The following is a 17,956-nucleotide window of genomic DNA, read 5'->3' as shown; positions in this document are numbered from 1 at the left end:
TGGATCGAAGAAAAAGAAGATGCCGCGCAGAAATTATAGTTCGCGGAACCGCAATCGCCGCGGTGACACACACGATACTCGTCCACGTGTCTCCCACGCGGGACTCGCGTCGCGTCGCATCAAGAGTATTATTTTCTTCTTTTCTTTTTTGATAACGTATGATTTTTTTTATGCGAGTGATGTCACGCCGGTAAGTACAAGATAAGCGTAGCGAGGGAAAGCCAAGCGACATGAAAAATCGCGCGATATAAGCCAAAGATATTACAGCGTCTACGAAAGTTCGCGTAATGCCAGGTGAAGTCATACGAAAGACAGTTCGCGTAACGCCAGGTGAAGCCATACGAAAGTACGAGTGCCGTCGTAAAAATCTGTCCGGTAAATAATTTATTTTTAATTTTCGAATGTTTTATCCCGAATGTTCGTTCAATCTCCGCGTCTGCCGCGAGCTATTAGTATAGTATAATAATGAATCACACCGGCACTCACATCAATCTGTAAGAAGCTGAATGATAGATTGAGTCTCATTAAAGATAAATCAGGATAAAAACAAGATAAACAATTTCACTGAAAAAGAAAACAATTCCGATGCCTGCTTTCCGAAAAAAAGATGTGAAAATAGGTATGTGATGTAGCGAAGAATCGGCAATAAGAAAGAAGCGCGCTTATTATAAGATGAAATTTGCAAATAAGATATATTTTTTTATAAATGTACTTACGTGATGTAACGCCAAGATCCTATACTTCAATTTATTGCTACGTGAAGGGTCAATTTTTGAAATTAATATCATCTTTGTTTCGGATGGCTGAGAAAACAGACACTTAATTATTGAAAAATAATATAAAATAAAATATTGTAACATTTTTTTTCACATAGAATCATATATATTTCACTTAAGCAGTAAGCTGTTGTTTTATTTACTATTTTTGTATTTGCACCAAAGTATTACTCTAGAACACGCTATATCGAGATTCAAATATTAAGTTCATTTTAGAAATGTGGTATTCAAAAGATATTAGTATGGTTGTATTCCGATGTAAACTTTATTGTGACGTGAGAAGTTGCAATAGATTTTAGGACGTTAAACCAAATTGATGAATTCCGAATAATTATTTCATCATTATATATAAATTTTATAATTGGAGTAGGAATAAAATAGACAACATTAATTATCTAAAAACTTACTTCATTAATTCAATATCACACTCGTTATCAAAACCTAGTCCGACTTGAGAGAGCTTTGGCATTGATTAAAAAGAAAACATTATTTCTTCAGTCTATGTCAAGAATGCTTCTCCAGTTTTTCTAGGCACTTTCTTGAAACAAAATATTTTTTGTGGTTAATATATAGGAAACATAACAACATAGAATGCTTACAACTAAACCTTGCAAATCGAACATTAACTCGAGCATTTTGAATATCATTTATTAAACATTCTTACGTCATCGGCCAGCTTTAATAATCCCCCCTGATTCTCTTCTTACAAGATAAACATATTTTGTTATTAATTGCAGCACTTATCACGAAATTTTTCGACAACGTATAAATTTTACATATATTTAATAAATATTTTATAATCTATGTTTTAAAATTTAAAATAATAACTTTTTGCCAAATTAATTACTCCTGTTGAGAGTGTAATTCCTAAGAATTTTGAAGCTCTTTTGTGAAAGAAATATAAAACTCCATCGCTGAAGAAAAATCAATTTTTTTCATTTTTACTTATAATAAATGAACTTGACCGCTATGTGATAAACACAAAAAATAAAAATGTGCTTTATATAACTGGATCTTTGTGCTTAATAATATTTTTGCGTATAGATTTTTCAGCTCAGCAAACTGCGCGCTGAGTAATGTCTTGAAACTTGAAACGCAGTCTCAAGCTGAAGCTGAAATAGCACACATATAATTAAATAGGTAATTAATGTAATAATAATGATACTATTATAAATAAGCATTATACTCACTACTCGTTGGAATGGGAAAACTGTGAGGGGATACACGCAACATTAATTCATACAACAATTACATCCATACAAACAATCTTTTAACGATGAACTTTGTTTCGGTTTAACAGGTCGAACTTTTGTGAAAAAAATGATAACGATTATGATGTTATAACGGTATCAACTATATATTTGAATTGCTATTAAAACAGAAAGATAAATCGATACAACACGTTTTGAAACACACGTCTTCGCTTTCATATGCAACTTGTCAACTTTTACTGAATTTTATTTGTTACTGCTACGTAATAGAATTACTTTCAGACGTTTAGCAGAGAAAAATCACTCAAATTGCTAATTTTATCGTTCGACAAACCAACGTAATCATTCTCCTTTTTTTTTAACTGCAAATTACCGCATCGACAAAAGGGCGGTGAAATAAGATAGAGTTCCCTGCAGCACCTTAAAATTAAAAATAGCAAAATATACTTCCGCAGGTACTGTAGGTGCTGTCGAAAAGAGCCAATCTTACCGAAGCATAATTCTGAAACGACAGCACGCATAGTTTGCCGGCTGTTAATTTACAAGGCACAAGACTTCTATGAAGTAATATGCTCAATAGCTGTGTCGTTCTTCGCGGCATTCTGTACCACAGTATGTTGTATCTACAAATAATAACTCAATGTCAATATATAACTTCTTTTGCTCTACAAACGATCAATCAATTACTTTCGAATACCTATTGGAATATTTAAAATTTGAAAAGAACAAAAATGATAAAAATTGTAGAAAATAAAATACTTTCTAAGATACTTAATTGCTAATTATTCGTCTATACGTTACTAGTTACTACCATAGGTCTGCGAAATCCAGAGTACCTTTATCTGTTCAGATCTCAGGTAAATAATATTTTTTATCTTTTTTTAAACGTCAACGCCTGCTTAAACGAATGTAAGCTTTATTTTAGAACCATAAGTAGAAAAAAAATTATAAAGGCCCGTTAAAAAATGTTTTATATAAAAACATAAATATATGAAACAAATTTTCAGGAATTTAAAACACACAAAGAACAATTTTTATACATATAGCCGAACTTTAAAAGTTTCTGCTTCCAAATCCGATGGTTATAGTAACCTAGGGTCAAGAAAACGAAAGGTTAATTGAGAAATAAACAGAACAAATTTAGTCTCTTTAGGATCGTATTATCAGAAAGGAAGAAATTTTAAATCCCTTTTCTGAAAAAAGAAAATCCAGGTTTTTTTCTACTACCATGTTTTGTTACATCGCGCGAAAAACTTGGGCACATATTTACGCTTTATGGAATATATCTGCGCTATGATCCATTATTTCTTGGCCGGGATAATTCAAAACGAGAAGATGCACGAAACAACCTATTATAAACGACACGTATCTGAGCATCTCCCCTTTGCGATCCATTAAGGCAACTATCTGCAAGACGGTTAAATTCCAGGTTGATTGAAGGAAGTTATGAGACGATTTTCCGATCGGCAACGTGTCTTAATATCATCGCGCGCGCTCACTTGCATTCCGAGAAGACTCGTAATGATGAAATGAAGAAAGATCATCGAAAACGAATACAGTTGAAACAAGGACTCCAACAAATCGACATATCTGAAAGGTATACGAACAAAATATCATTGAATACGAAACATATCCTACAGTATGTGCAGTACAATACGAAACTCACTCAAGGCTCAGCTGATGTTTCCGTAGGAGAAGAATCAGTTCGCGATAGATCTCGCCATCGTAATTTGTCGACTCGTACTTATTGCAAGCTACCTTTGCATCTTGAACGTGATGATTTAAACTTATCGTCGAGGATAGACTTTCTAGTCGGTACCTTTGAAACAAAAGTTTATCCACGGTACGGCGAAGATTTAAGACAAAAAAAGTTCTTTTACATTAAATTAAAAATTTGTAGTACGGATACAATACCCGATAGCGGCGAAAAGACCACACACGTGATGCGCGAGAATCAGGTAGCTCGTATCGGTTACTACCAAAACAGTCATATCCACCACGGTCAACAAGTACGAGTAAAGTAATACAGAGAAGTAATATTCTTCTCTGTCGAAGCTGAAGTCGACATCGTATAGGTATTTACGAGGGCGCGATTGATTAAGAGGCATGAGGAGATCCAATAACTGCGGCGTCACTGGGATCAGCATGTAAAGGCTCATCAACGAATAAATCATCACTGCAACTCGTGTTATTATTACAATGTAAAAAAAAAAACACGCATCGACGAGTATAAACGATCAAGTCGCATTTATTTAGATCGGATTGTGCAATTCATGATTACACGTGTAACGTGTAAGTGCGATGTGTTAAAAACGTGATGGAGCAGGCGTTAAAAGCCAAACGATACGCGAGTGATTTATCTCATTATTACCGGCGTAACTTATCGTCATCTTCCTTGCTATGACAGCGTACTCGTGCATAATTTGTACCTCCAGAGAATGCGTGAAAACGCGCCAGTGATAGTCGATGAGCGACAGCAGTCGTTCTATCTATGAGGAACATGGAATAAAACGAATGGGATACAATCCGTGTATTGGATTTTTCTTAAAGGGCCAAAGCGAAAGGTCGCGGCTTGTGAAATCTTACGTTTTTGTTCTTGAGAACTAGGACGAACAGTTTAATATAACAGACGACGGTAAGCATCGCTATGATGCAGGACTCGCAGTCTTCGATCAGCTTCTTCCATATCTCGGATAATCTTACAAACTGAAAATCGGCGATAATAACTGCGATCACCTTTGTGCACCTCTAACGTTTTACCTACCTGCATTAAAAGCAATGTAAAAAAGCTGATGTGTGTGTGTGTGTGTGTGTGAATTGCCGGTTTGGAATAATTTTAGACGCGATAAAATAATCTATTTTTTATAACTTTCTTAAATATAAAATATATATAAGGCTGTTTTTCAACCGCACTTGATTTATATTTCGAATTTCTTTTTCCTTAAAAAAATATATATCATAAATAGATTTTGAGTTATAATTAACGGTTAGACTCTCTGAAAATTAAGCTTTAATTAAACACTCTGTATAATATCGTTACATATGGGATTAATTAACTATTTACTCGACACAATAGGGTCGTGAAGATTTACAAATACATGGTCTTGCAATGGATATGTGGAAAGTTTAAAAAAATTACCAGAGTTATTTTTAAGATATTTTTTCAAAGTTATTTATAATTTAAAGAAGTTACGATCTTTCAAACCGGGAGTAACGCAAGTATACATTTAAATTTTTCTTTAGAATATGAACATTTGACGTATCTTCGGTATGTCAAAGAATTTCAGAAGGCGATTTCGTGGAACTCATGCTCGACACATAAAGTAACTCGCACGTATGCCAATCACACGAGCGTATCTTTCTTTTTCTCTCGCAAATTTCATTAGCGCGCAACGTGGATTTTCACTCGCTATCACACACTACGTAAAAAGCGGCGGAAATTTACCTCGAGAAAACCGATGCTGAATATAAAAGCCGTTGTTATGGTCGGCAACACTATCTTCGCGAATATACTTTGCGCCGGCCAAGTGCCGAGTTTTGACATGAGGATCTTGTTAACATTGTAGTAATGTTTCACAGCTGATTGCATCTCCTCGACTCGGTTTTGTGTGGATGTCGATTCTCCCTCAAGGTCCACCTGACTTTTTCCGGGCGATCCCCCATATCCAGATACTAATAACGTGTCACGACATTACATAGTAACGTTGTCTGTGATAATCATGGGTTGTCGGGAGACCATGTCCCGCGCTCCTTTATTTCCTACTCGTCATTATTGAATCGAAGAAAAAGATGTCGCGCAGAAATTATAGTTCGCGGAACCGCAATCGCCGCGGTGACACACGCGATACTCGTCCACGCGTGTCTCCCACGCGGGACTCGCGTCGCGTCGCATCAAGAGTATTATTTTCTTCTTTTCTTTTTTGATAACGTATGATTTTTTTATGCGAGTGATGTCACGCCGGTAAGTACAAGATAAGCGTAGCGAGGGAAAGTCGAGTGATATGAAAAATCGCGCGATACTTATATCCAAAGAAATTACAGTCTCTACGAAAGTTCGCGTAACGCCAGGTGAAGTCATACAAAAGTACGAGTGCCGTCGTAAAAATCTGTCCGGTAAATAATTTATTTTTAATTTTCGAATGTTTTATCCCGAACGTTCGTTCAATCTCCGCGTCTGCCGCGAGCTATTAGTATAGTAATAATGGATCATACCTGCTGAATGATAGATTGAGTCTCATTAAAGATAAATCAGGATAAAAACAAGATAAACAATTTCACTGAAAAAGAAAACAATTTCGATGCCTGCTTTCCGAAAAAAAGATGTGAAAATAGGTATGTGATGTAGCGAAAAATCGGCAGTGAGAAAGAAGCACGCTTATTATAAGATATAATTTGCAAATAAGATATTTTTTTTATAAATGTACTTACGTGATGTAACGCCAAGATCCTATACTTCAATTTATTGCTACGTGAAGGGTCAATTTTTGAAATTAATATCATTTTTGTTTCGGCTGACCGAGAAAACAGGCATTTAATTATTGAAAAATAATATAAAATAAAATATTGTAACATTTTTTTTTTTTTAATATAGAATCATATATGTATATTTCATCAAATATCCGACTGTCCCGATTTTCAAATATTATTTATAACTTCTAAAGGCCGTGGCACATAGAAAAACTTAAGCAGTAACCAAATCAGCCAATCACAGTCAAGAACTTAAGGCACGGCCCTAAGTGGTGGCGAATCCATACCGTTGATTTCCTTACTGCTTAAGTTTTACTGCCTACGTTTTTCTATGTGCCATGGCCTTAATAATCCAGTATAAACAGTCAATAAAACGATGAGATATTAGCAACGATTAAATTAGCAACTGTCGATATCGATTATTTTAAACTCATCGAAAAAGAAGCCTTTTCATCCGCGAGTTTACTTTTCGATTAAATTTCGATTAAGTTAATCGAAGATTAATTCAACCGATAGCATTGCTTTTAACTGTATGACTCTCTGCCCCAAGTCTTTTTTCCACATGTTAACAAAAAAGTTATAATTCTATCTATGTCAAGAAAATAGTTACGTATTGTTGTATTTACTATTTTTGTATTTGGACCAAAGTGTTACTCCAGAATACGCTATATCGAGCTTCGAATATTAAGTTTATTTTAGAAATGTGGTATTCAAAAGATATTAGTACGGTTGTATTCCAATATAAACTTTATTGTAACGTGAGAAATTGCAATAGATTTTAGGACGCTAACTAAATTGATGAATTCCGAATAATTATTTCATCATTATATATAAATTTTATAATTAGAGTAGGAATAAAATAGACAACATTAAATATCTAAAAACTTATTTGATTAATTCAATATCACACTCGTTATCAAAACCTAGTCCGACTTGAGAGAGCTTTGGCATCGATTAAAAAGAAAACATTATTTCTTCAGTCTATGTCAAGAATGCTTCTCCAGTTTTTCTAGGCACTTTCTTGAAACAATATTTTTTTGTAGTTAATATATAGGAAACATAACAATAGAATGCTTACAACTAAACCTTGTAAATCGAATATTAACTTGAGCCTTTTGAGTATCGTTTCCAGAATTTTTTCACATCATCATGACCGGCTTTGGTAACCACCATGGTTCTCTTCCTACAAGATAAAAAATATATATTTTGTTATTAATTGCAGCAGTCACGACAAATTTTTCGATAACGCAAATTATATATATTTAATGTAATCAAATTAAGGAAAACGCTATTAATATTATATATTTAACATTTTATAAACTATTTATATTTTAAAATAACACAAATTACCTTTCACTTTCCCAAATTAATACTCCGGTTGAGACCGCGTGATCCCTAAGAACCTCGAAGTCAGTTTGCGAAAGAAATTGACTGTATAGAACTCCTTCGCTGAATGAAAATCTATTTCTCTCATTTTCCCAAAGCTTAATTTGATCTGTGATAGTAGGTGGCAATATAGGTGGTCCCGCTTCTATCATCTTACTATGTGCATGTTGCTGTAAATAGCTGTTGATATAAAAAAATATGTAATACACAAACATTTTTTTACTTGGCTATTTAAGACATTAGCGTCATACGTACCCTACTATTTGAGAAGCAGTTATTCCACTCTTTAATGCTTGTCTTACGGAATCTCTGGTCAATATCGATACAACTAAATTTGGAAACCTAGACATAGAATAATATAATTGTTAAAATTTTTTAATATATTTTGTACATATCTTGTATATGTTGCAATTACCTATACAACATTTCACAGAAAAGTCCAAGTAATGCAACTTGCAAGTTCGAGTTTGTATAAGCATATACTCGATAATTTGTTTCTACAACTATATACCCTTCCTTGTCTGTATCTCTGGTTAAAGGTTTAGTCTCACCAGTAGCAATATTTAACGCTAATCGAGTTGGATAAAACCTTGCAACACAAATTGACAGAGATATCAGCAATTCATGATTATCTGACAAATAACACACATTATGTTTTATCTACTTACCTTCCTGCTTTACGTTTTCGTTGATATACAAGTCCAAATTCTCTTAAATGTTGTAAAAATGTCAAGAGTCCTTCGGACATGCCTTCTGTACTATAATCTTTACCGAGGGTGGAAAAATTTAATTGGAACAGGAAAGTAAGGCACTCTACTAAATCAAGACCACGTGCCTCAATTGTGTCGAGATATTGTAGAATAAAATACCACACCTATATGTAAAGAAAATATTTATGATGTACAAAGTAACTTGTGCAATACAAAAAAGAGATTGTCCAATATTATTGTATGAGTATATAACAATTAAGTATGAAAAGACATCCCATTCTAAATACGAAAATACATCTCTAGAGTGATAAAGAAAATATCTCAGAGAACTGATAATTACCTGTGAAGCTGTGTCCAAGAGCAAAAACTGAAATCCAGCTTGTGTTATAATTGGGCTTCCATCAGCTTCATCTCTCTTCATTAAACCGGCATGTAGAAGAATTCTTACAGCATCGGCAGATATACCTATTGCAAACATTTTATGTTAGACGTCTTAAATTTGAAAAGTTTTTATACAAAGTATGATTAAATCACTAGATACTTTGGAATGAAAATATGTCTCAGAAATCAGTTGTGGTTGAATAAAAAATATTTAAGCGCAATTACATGTATTTTTTACGTTATATACGTAGAATGTTGGCACAAAATTTCAAAATTGTCGATGAAATACGGCCATAAATTTATATATTTCAAAAAATTCCTTGTCAAGGATTGAAACTTTCTCTTTGCAAAAAATCATATACATATCTCTATACCTTAGAGGTAAAGAATCATATTTCCATTATTATAAATGTAGCGAAAACAAGGTTTAAGTTTCTTAATAGAGAAATGGTGTATTTAGATATAAAATGAAAGTAGCAATTTGATTAAGTTTTTAATAAAGTAAGTTTAACCGATATATATTTTAATTTAATAATACAACTGTCAATAACGCTGTACCTGACTTAAAAACTAGAGATATGATTCTTCACTTCTAAGGTACAGATCTAAAGACAATAGTTTATTTCAAGTAAAACATTTTCCAACGCAGGAAAGCATAGAAATTTTGCGTCCTTTACACAACATGTAGTTACATTTTCGACAAGTCTCAAGAGCTCTTACCCTCCTGCTGCTGGGAACCGACCATGTAGTGCAAGACGCACTCCCACCTTTCCAAGGCGTAAGAATCCAAAAAGGCCACGTCTCGCGGCTTACTGTCGGTCTCCAGCTGATTGGACATGGTCCAGGGCTTGCCGCCTCCCAGCAGCACGATCTTCAGGTTCTTCTTGAAGGTGTTGTTCAAGATCCAACCCGGTAGCCCGCCGGGTATGGACGCCTCCTTCCACACGTACAACTCGTTCAGGATCTGCACCACCTTCTGATGCTCCTCGAAATACAGTTTGGAGCACCAGGATGCAATAACCGCCTGCGGCACCGGCTGCTCGACGAACAGCAGCCTCATGACGTAGTGCTTGGCGATAACAGGTAGCTCGCGGAACACGGCCAGACATATAGGCGGCTTGTGATACAGCTTGTTCAGGGTGTCGGGGGTGCGAGACTTCAGATACTCGTGCAGGTTCTTGCACTGCAGGCCGGTCGGCCGTAGCAAGTTCCTGCCGCTTATCGTGTTGGACATGTTTTGGCGTCGTTCGATCGGGCGACCTGTCACCAATGCGACCATCAACGCGCGAACGATCCTCCGACGATGCGATCGCTTTGCGATTTCATTTTTCAGCAGAGCGTAACAAACGCGTTCGTCCAAATATTTTACGCGTAGGAGAGGTATCGGCAGTTCCGAACAAAATTTGTGTGACAAATATCTATTATTTTCACGACGCTAAACCACAACTGAACGCTCTCTCGAGGTTATCTTGTACTCGAGCCTTGCAAACTCTATTATCTCGTGTGATATTATTTATAAAATTATTTCTGTTGTTACAGCGGTCGTTGCGCTACGCGGCTTACACCTGTGCGACCTGTGCCGGGATAAATACGCTTATGAACACTTGTGAAGAAGCGGAGTAACGTTGGAAGGACGAAAAGAGAGAACAAACTGGCGTGGATGACGTGCACGCCCTCTGTCGGAGTGTCATTGAAGCGTCGGATGAAACTTCATGATGACTATTAATGGATCTCGAGGTAAAGCTAGAACCGTTATTACCGATCGTTGAGTATCTCGATCATCAGAGGCTCATCGGATAATTTCAAAATGACTTTTATCATCAATGGTAACGTTATCTGTAATGAATTTCACTCGAGCATCGGTTGTCAACTCTCACGGGGACATCGCATTCGTGTCATAAATTGCGTAAACGTCAACATTTCTTGCGTATGAAACGTCTCGATGACGTAGACGACTTTCTATTGCATAAAGACGATTTTGAACAATTTCCGATCAATTTTAATCGGCAATTAATTAGTTCAACCCAGAATCGCTTATTGAATTTTACAAAAATTTCCAATTGTATTTGTCCCTCTAATCTGATGTTTCTTTTACGTATCAAACAACAAAATATTAATTTATATATTTTAATTATATTAACAAAATAGTGTATTATTTGATAAGATAATTGCTGATTAAGTTTAATTAAATTTAGCTAATTAAAATCAATCGGAATTTGTTCAAAACTTCACCCTGAGATTCGTTATAAATTTTAAATGTTTTATTATATACATGGCATAAGTTATAATATATATTACATGAATAAAATATTAATTCGAACTCGTTTGATCGATTGAAAATTAATGCTGATGAAAAACTCGAACCGCGTTAACTGTGCATTTTTACGCATTCTACGGTCCGAATCCCTGCTTTAAAGATGCAATCTTGCATTGTTTGGAATATCGTTCGTTATATCGCCATTCCACGATATATATTTATACATTTCTGCATCCGAGGTACATTTCGACCGCCATATACTGTCCCGCTCGCGGCTGAAGACATCAACGGAATCTGAAACAGACGTTCTCGTGCTCTCCTCCCGTCTCCCGTTCATATTCGTCACCCCCGGTTTTCACAGTCAACGACTTCACTATCGCGTTGCGATGGAGAAACGGCGGAGGACGGTGTGTCGCGCTTTGCGTGATTGCGTGAGTGCTATCCTCCGTCGAGGAACGTCGAGAAAGGAAGAAAGAGGTAGAAAAAGAGAGAGAAGGGAAAAAGGAGAAAGAGGGATAGTGGAGAAGGGAGATAGAGATAGAGAAGGAGAACGAGAGAGCGCGAGCTTTTCCTACGTGAACGCTCGTAACGACATATGTATGCGCGTACCGCGTACCAGGGAGGAGAGAAAAGAAAGAAGCAAAAGAGTGAAAGAGAGAGAGAGACATATGTGCGAGCTATTCCTGTATGTACGCGGCGAGTCGCAAGCGGCATAATAACGCCATGTTGTTGCTTAGCACGGTGAACTCTCTCGACGAGCGGACGAGCCGAACCCGAAGCGGGATATGTAATGTACGCGATATTTAGGGCGACCGGAATGATCTCCTGATTTCCGAGGACGTGCCCTTTCACTCCACGGCTTCCTCAAACGTCTCCGTGGATTTTCGAAATATGTATAATTTCAGTTTTGTACTCGGAGAAGAGAAGGGAGATTATAATTTATAAGATAATTCGAGCTCATTGGGGATATACTATTTGTCGATGGCATCGAAAGCTGTCGTTAGGCAATATGAATGCATGCCCCACAAAAGCGATGCGGTCAGCTCTAAATGTTATTATTACGACATCCGCTGTGTATATCATTGCTATGTAAGTCACGTTTCTTAGAATATCGTGGGTGACGCTTGAGCTTACGATCCACAATCCGTTTCCCCCAACTAAAAGTGGGAACCAAGACGGTAATGTATGGCTTCCAATTATGAACGAAGTGTTTTTTACTTGCGACAAATCAAATCGAATTGAATTCAGATTGGTTTTTTCTCGGGATTAATTACGCGCGGTTTTCCGTAATTCTGTTTCTAGGCCCTTGGTGAAATCTCGTTGCCTCTCTTTCTTATTCCAATAGCGTTGTCATCACACAGTAAAATAATATCACATATTAATAAACTATGAATTATTATTTATTAATTTTTGTTAATTCTATTCATTAGTAGAAGCAAAAGAAGATTTTTTTCTCTGCAATTATGTTACAATTTATGGGGGAACATTTAAATCCAGATTAATTCTCCGAGTCCTTTTCGAATAAATTAATTCGAATCATCGTCATCGTCGATTTTTCCGATCTCGATACCATTAGGTATCATTTTGTGAAAGGGGCCGATTCCTTCCGTCGAATTTAAAGAATCCAAAACGCGTTTTTTTTTCGAAAGGTTCTACCGCGGTTATTACGCGCGGTTCTCCGATAATTCTGTTTCTAGGCACACTTGGCGAGAGTTCTCACTCCCTCTTCTTCCTCCGAGCCTCCGGAGTCCGGACGGTGTCGTCGTCGTCGTCGTCGTTCCCCCTCTACCAAAGGGGCTTTTGTATATCGCCTCTCTGTCTCCGGCACTTCCTGTGTTCCGCCAACACGTTCACCTGTCTACTGCCACCTGCCTCTGGTGGTTACCTAGGCGTACACGGGGGCCCGGCCCGCTTACGCCTTACGCCCCGCCGGTCGCCGGCCGCCGAAGCGTGATATCCCGAGGGACCTTAGTTTCGCCTAGCGCACCAGTGGGGCCGCGATCTTGTCGCGTGTACACGTCGCACGTACGCCGGCAATGCGACCGCACGCAATTGTGCAGTCGACTTTACGCTGTCGCGCGGCTGCGGGCGCACACGCGAGCGAGTTATCCCCTCGTTCCGATAAGCAGGGACGTTCGCCGAGGGCCGCGGACGATAGATAGAACTCCAGGCGGTTCGACGAACTCCAGACGAACGCGCGCGAAGATCTCGCTTCACCGGACAGTCGCGAAGACGTTCGCGACGACTCGCGCGGATCTTTCGACATTTCATTCGGGAAACACGGAGCTCCGGGTCGCGTCGCGCGCGCGTGTGAGAGGGAGAATATCGAACATATTATAACATATTAGACGATGTTTGAACATCACATTCGAACATTCCGTGCGCGCCGATCCGCTGAGACACGCGAAGCTGAACGTCGGCAACTTATTTCAAGTTCTAAATAAATACAAACTCGAGCGTCGAGATAAGATAGAGAGGGACAAGTTTGATGTAAGTTTAGGGGGAGAAAATGAGTTTAAGGTAAACTTGTTTTCTAACCGAGTGCGATTGAAAGAAGGCTTTGGAGGCAAGTTCAAGATATTACAGTCCGCGAGAACTTGGTGATCACGCTTGAATTGCGACACCACCTGTCGACGCTGTTGAATTGTTAAAGAGCACCGGTCCTCGTCCATCTCGACGACACCGACTTTGGTTCCTCGACGCGGACAGCCGAACGCATCGACCTATGATGTCAACCGGATATCTGAAACGGTAAGTTTGCGATAAGTACGACTGTTCGACGGTCTCGCGACCGGAGACGTTGTGCAATAAAGTTATATATTATTTGATTGATGATTTATGCAGAAAAGAATGTTTGTTTTTTAGTATATAGCACCGTATGTATTTTTTAATCAATTAATTTATTCGTTAATTCGGAACACAATGTTAAATTGTCAATAATAAGTAAAATAGGACAGATGTGTAATATACAATCAATTAGAGAAATTGCCATTTAAGGCCCGGGCTGGAGCCTAATAATAATATTCTTCGAATTTTGTATATTTTTTCCAAACTTAGTAAATTGCGCGTCGATGTTTTTTAAGAGACTAATGTTTGTGTCCGGTAACGTTCTTGGTTCATTTTTCATCGTCTCCCGCGAGTCCGGTAAACGTAATACAACTACTTGACGAAGAGTCGCGGTAGCGGCATTTTCGCGCGGTCGACTTCGCGAGGCCTTAACTTTCCCTTATCTGCGTGTCGGCCACGCATGCAGTATCGCGCGTACACGCAGGTACAGAAGTGATGTCTCTTATACGCTCGTATCCGACGGTGAGATTTTTCTTCGCGATTCCTGGCGCGTTGGCCGTTGCGAGAAGCGACTCTACTTGTACATAATTAATCGCGCGGTCCGTCCGTGCTCGCGCGAGGAGCCAGGTGATTCGCGTCACTTGGAGGTGTCGTCGCAATTACGGGCCTCGTGTGATCCAGGTATACCGTTTTAACTCGCCCGACTGTACCGCCTTGTACACGACACACGCGTGCACGCGCGTACGTAGGAGCGGAAGAGCGAGCGAGCAAGCGAGCGCATTGCCGATCGGCGTTCTGCCGATCGAATTGGGCGGGGTATAATGCGCCGCGCTTCGCTGCAGCTGCCGTCGTCCGACACATTCTGGAAGTCGTCGACAGCTGCGAGTACCGATTGCTCTTTGACTGTCCGAATTTCCTGGCTTTAGAGTGATCTGATTAGAAGAGAAGGGACGAGGCTGGCGGGAGGAGCGCCGAGACATAGAATGAGCCAACGAGATGTCTTGTCTCCTGCAAAAAATATGTTATTTGTCTCAGAATCATTGATATCACGTTTTCATCTTGAAATCTCGATTATAAAAGCTTATTTAGAAAAGTGAAATCTTTTTTTATAGATATATTGTGTGTCAACAATCAATCTCTATCTATCTATTTGTATAGATACTTATAAAATGTAATTTTTAATCGCTTAATCTCTCTCTCTCTCTTTCTTTTCTTCTCTTTGTTCTCTTTTTTTTCGTAATGAGTATAATAGCGAGAATTACAGCTGGAAGTTTTCTGAAAATGGTATCGCAATTGAAATGGAAAAAACAATCAATTCAAGGTCTGAGATAAGCGAATAATATGTCGAAGATCCGACGTTACTCTGAAGAATCCACTAACTTATCTAGTATACGAAACGCTGCGAAACTTTCCTTTCACCTGGCTGTTTTGCGACACGAGTCTTCCATTGCGCTTCCACGCTAGCTACACTAACGTCGATTACGCAAGCGTAAATAATCACAGGTGACCGTAAAGGTCCATATGCAGATATAGGACAGGAATACTGTTTATTCTCTCGATTTTTTTTTTTTAAGAAGATAAGATTATTCCAAGTCTGTCGTAAGTTATATACGCTTCATCGAAAAACTTAAATGATAAAATAAGACAAACCTGTTCGTTTAAATCAAACTATATTATTATTCAGTATTCTAATAGTCATACGATAACTGCAAAAATTGGACTTGTTCAAAAGATACGTATGTATCTACGAATTATAAAATAGAATTATGTAAAATAGAATTATTATGACGGTAAAGAAAAACAAGCGTCACGCGATTTACGATATCGCAAATAATACACAAAATATATATTTAAAAAAAATAGAAAATTAGAGATCAGCGAATGTATTACTTCTTTGTCTGTACTTATTGTGGAGATATGTCGCGCAACATCCATTACGGATGTGCCATAAGAAAGCAGATGTGTGGGCAGGGTAGGAAGTTTAGTTTTACACAAGAGGCAGCTCATGCGGCGAGCACAGATGCAGGCAGATCTTTTCATCTCGGAAAGAAGTAAAGATGCTTTTTTTTCCTCGCGACGGTGGTAGTTGATTTCGAAACGGAGTTAAGATATGCGGGCCTCTCTGGCGTAAAATAAATCATCACAGTCACCGATTAAGGAACAATTTGCCTCATAACGACCGAGAGATAAGCGTTTTATTAAGTGTAATTTATAAATCAATGTATCTCACACACATACACAAGAAAAAAATATGAGATATAATTGAGTCTTTTTATAAAAACTAGTAAATTTAATTATCGATCTTATTGAAAAATCTATTATATTATCATTATTTAACTAAACGAAATCCATCATTTTATAGATTGTGCTTTAATCGACTCTGTATTTAAAAATATTGTATTTTAATAGACTCCGTCTTTAAGAAGAATATAGAGTCAATTAAAATTCAATCAGAACACAATATTGACAAAAGCAAGAGGATCAGTCTAGTTAGAAGCTCATAAACAATCACGTGTGTGTGTGTGTGTGTGTGAGCAATACATTTACATTACATTTTATTACATTTATACAATAAATGTAATAAACGTGTTTATACTAATTGTAAGACATTTATTACTCCAATAGACTCGCTTTCAAGATAACGCGGAGGCACAGAAGGCATCTAAGGTATGCCCAAAGAATGTCGATTAAAGGACATCATAATCGCTGATACGTGCTTCAAAGTTTAAACCATATCTTTTGGTCTTCCGTTGCTACGCTGGTACGGCTTCCAGCTGCGTTCACGAATTCACTGCGACAGGGTATAAAAATCCGTAAAGGAATTAGTATGCCGAGGCAGGAATTAGGCGGCGGCGCGCAGCCGATGCGAGGCAAAAGGTGCAGGAGGCGCCGCGTCGGAGGAAGGCTGGCCGGTCGCCGAGCAAGAAGAGGAGGGAGATAGAAAGAGGTTCGCAGCTGCTGTGTGACAGCTGCACACTTCCCAACATCACTCCCCGGAACGGTGCGCGCTCCGTTCCTATCCTCCGCATGTGCTCGATCCCTCCCATCGTCTTGGGCCAGGTGCTGCTCGGATCGCCGGCGCGCTCCTCGAAAAGGCGCACCTTTGTATCCTACGCCCCGTCTGTCTGGCCGCAGGACAGCGTGCGAGGACTCGACGAAAATCCCTACCTCGGGAAGAGAAGACTTTCCGATCGGGTCGCGATCGTGCAGATTGCTCGCGCACGTTCACGTTCCACCTGCAGTCCACGTGATCGAGGGACAGATGCACGCGAAGTACAAGCGCATGATTGGCGAACGATTGAGTAATTGATTGAGTGTCGTAGTTAAGTAATTGTACTGATTAAAAATGCTATTTTCGTTATTTTAAATCTTAGGTACAAATATCGGAGACTTGTTTTTGTTTTACTTGTTGCTAGGTCGAATAGTTCAGCTCGACACATGTGTGACCACAAAGGGTTGAAGGGATATCGATATCCTTTGACATTTAGAAGTCTTTAAAGACAAAGAATAGTTTGTTTTACTAATTGTAAGTAGTCTATGACCTTATGATCCCTCGAAAAACATATCGTACAAAAACTCCTCGAAAAACTCCTAAATATTCCTCGATAACGCTTAGATGCTTCGTAAACGCCAGGATATAAAAAGATTTTAACTCGTCCAAAAGTTTCATATTACGTACGGATTTTACTATCGCTTTGTTTCACTCTTGTAATCTGTCATCTGTCAATTATACTTTTTATATTACGATATAAAAGATCTATTCTTGAAGACCGACATCTTCAGAAAAATACATATCAGTTATCTTATTTACACATATCTCTATACAAAAAGTTTCTTAAATTCGTGAACGGCTCGGTGAAAATGTAGAGGGCTAGACAAACGGAGATATATATATTAAAAGATAAAGGAGTATAATAGCGGTAATAATCGTTACGCTCCAAAGCGATTCGAGGAGCAACGCTCGGATGGCGAAGGTTCGAC

At 38.2% G+C, this 17,956-nt stretch overlaps 3 protein-coding genes across 14 annotated transcripts in view; 1 reads left to right on the top strand and 2 right to left on the bottom strand.

Moving 5' to 3' along the window:
• Positions 1-45: 45 nt before the first annotated feature.
• Positions 46-17,956, top strand: part of Traf4 (TNF receptor associated factor 4) — a 28,035-nt gene continuing 10,124 nt past the window's right edge. Inside the window, exons 1-4 of one of the 7 annotated variants that reach the window (XM_071773097.1) lie at positions 46-190; positions 268-375; positions 10,471-10,668; positions 13,842-13,939. In XM_071773097.1, coding sequence (XP_071629198.1) covers positions 10,644-10,668; positions 13,842-13,939 — 123 coding nt within the window. In that variant the 5' untranslated portion in view covers positions 46-190; positions 268-375; positions 10,471-10,643. Of the gene's footprint in view, positions 191-267; positions 376-3,447; positions 3,585-5,808; positions 5,949-6,028; positions 6,101-10,470; positions 10,669-13,841; positions 13,940-17,956 lie in introns of those variants that run through there. The other 6 variants (XM_071773099.1, XM_071773098.1, XM_071773100.1 and 3 more) reach the window with 6 other exon arrangements.
• LOC139809872 (odorant receptor 4-like) lies at positions 2,222-5,733 on the bottom strand. 6 transcript variants are annotated; one of them, XM_071773109.1, is made up of 9 exons: positions 5,433-5,733; positions 4,574-4,693; positions 4,359-4,476; positions 3,902-4,169; positions 3,654-3,806; positions 3,487-3,577; positions 3,258-3,394; positions 2,478-2,610; positions 2,222-2,407 (listed from the first exon to the last, which is right to left on the bottom strand). In XM_071773109.1, exons 1-9 carry the CDS (start codon positions 5,574-5,576, stop codon positions 2,357-2,359), a joined length of 1,215 nt encoding a protein of 404 aa, XP_071629210.1. In that variant the 5' UTR covers positions 5,577-5,733; the 3' UTR covers positions 2,222-2,356. The 6 variants fall into 6 exon arrangements, 4 of the variants coding, with proteins under 4 accessions (XP_071629210.1, XP_071629211.1, XP_071629212.1 ...); XM_071773110.1 differs by having other exon boundaries at positions 3,902-4,163; XM_071773111.1 differs by having other exon boundaries at positions 3,902-4,121.
• On the bottom strand, positions 7,267-10,476 carry Mrn (general transcription factor IIH subunit 4 marionette). Its single transcript, XM_071773104.1, has 7 exons — positions 9,652-10,476; positions 8,891-9,015; positions 8,509-8,714; positions 8,256-8,429; positions 8,096-8,182; positions 7,805-8,020; positions 7,267-7,637 (listed from the first exon to the last, which is right to left on the bottom strand). The coding sequence occupies exons 1-7, from the start codon at positions 10,208-10,210 to the stop codon at positions 7,556-7,558; spliced, it is 1,449 nt and encodes a 482-aa protein (XP_071629205.1). The 5' UTR covers positions 10,211-10,476; the 3' UTR covers positions 7,267-7,555.

Source organism: Temnothorax longispinosus, chromosome 3 (genome assembly GCF_030848805.1).
Source record: "Temnothorax longispinosus isolate EJ_2023e chromosome 3, Tlon_JGU_v1, whole genome shotgun sequence".
NCBI lineage: Eukaryota > Metazoa > Arthropoda > Insecta > Hymenoptera > Formicidae > Temnothorax > Temnothorax longispinosus.
This window is presented reverse-complemented; position numbering and strand designations above follow the sequence as displayed.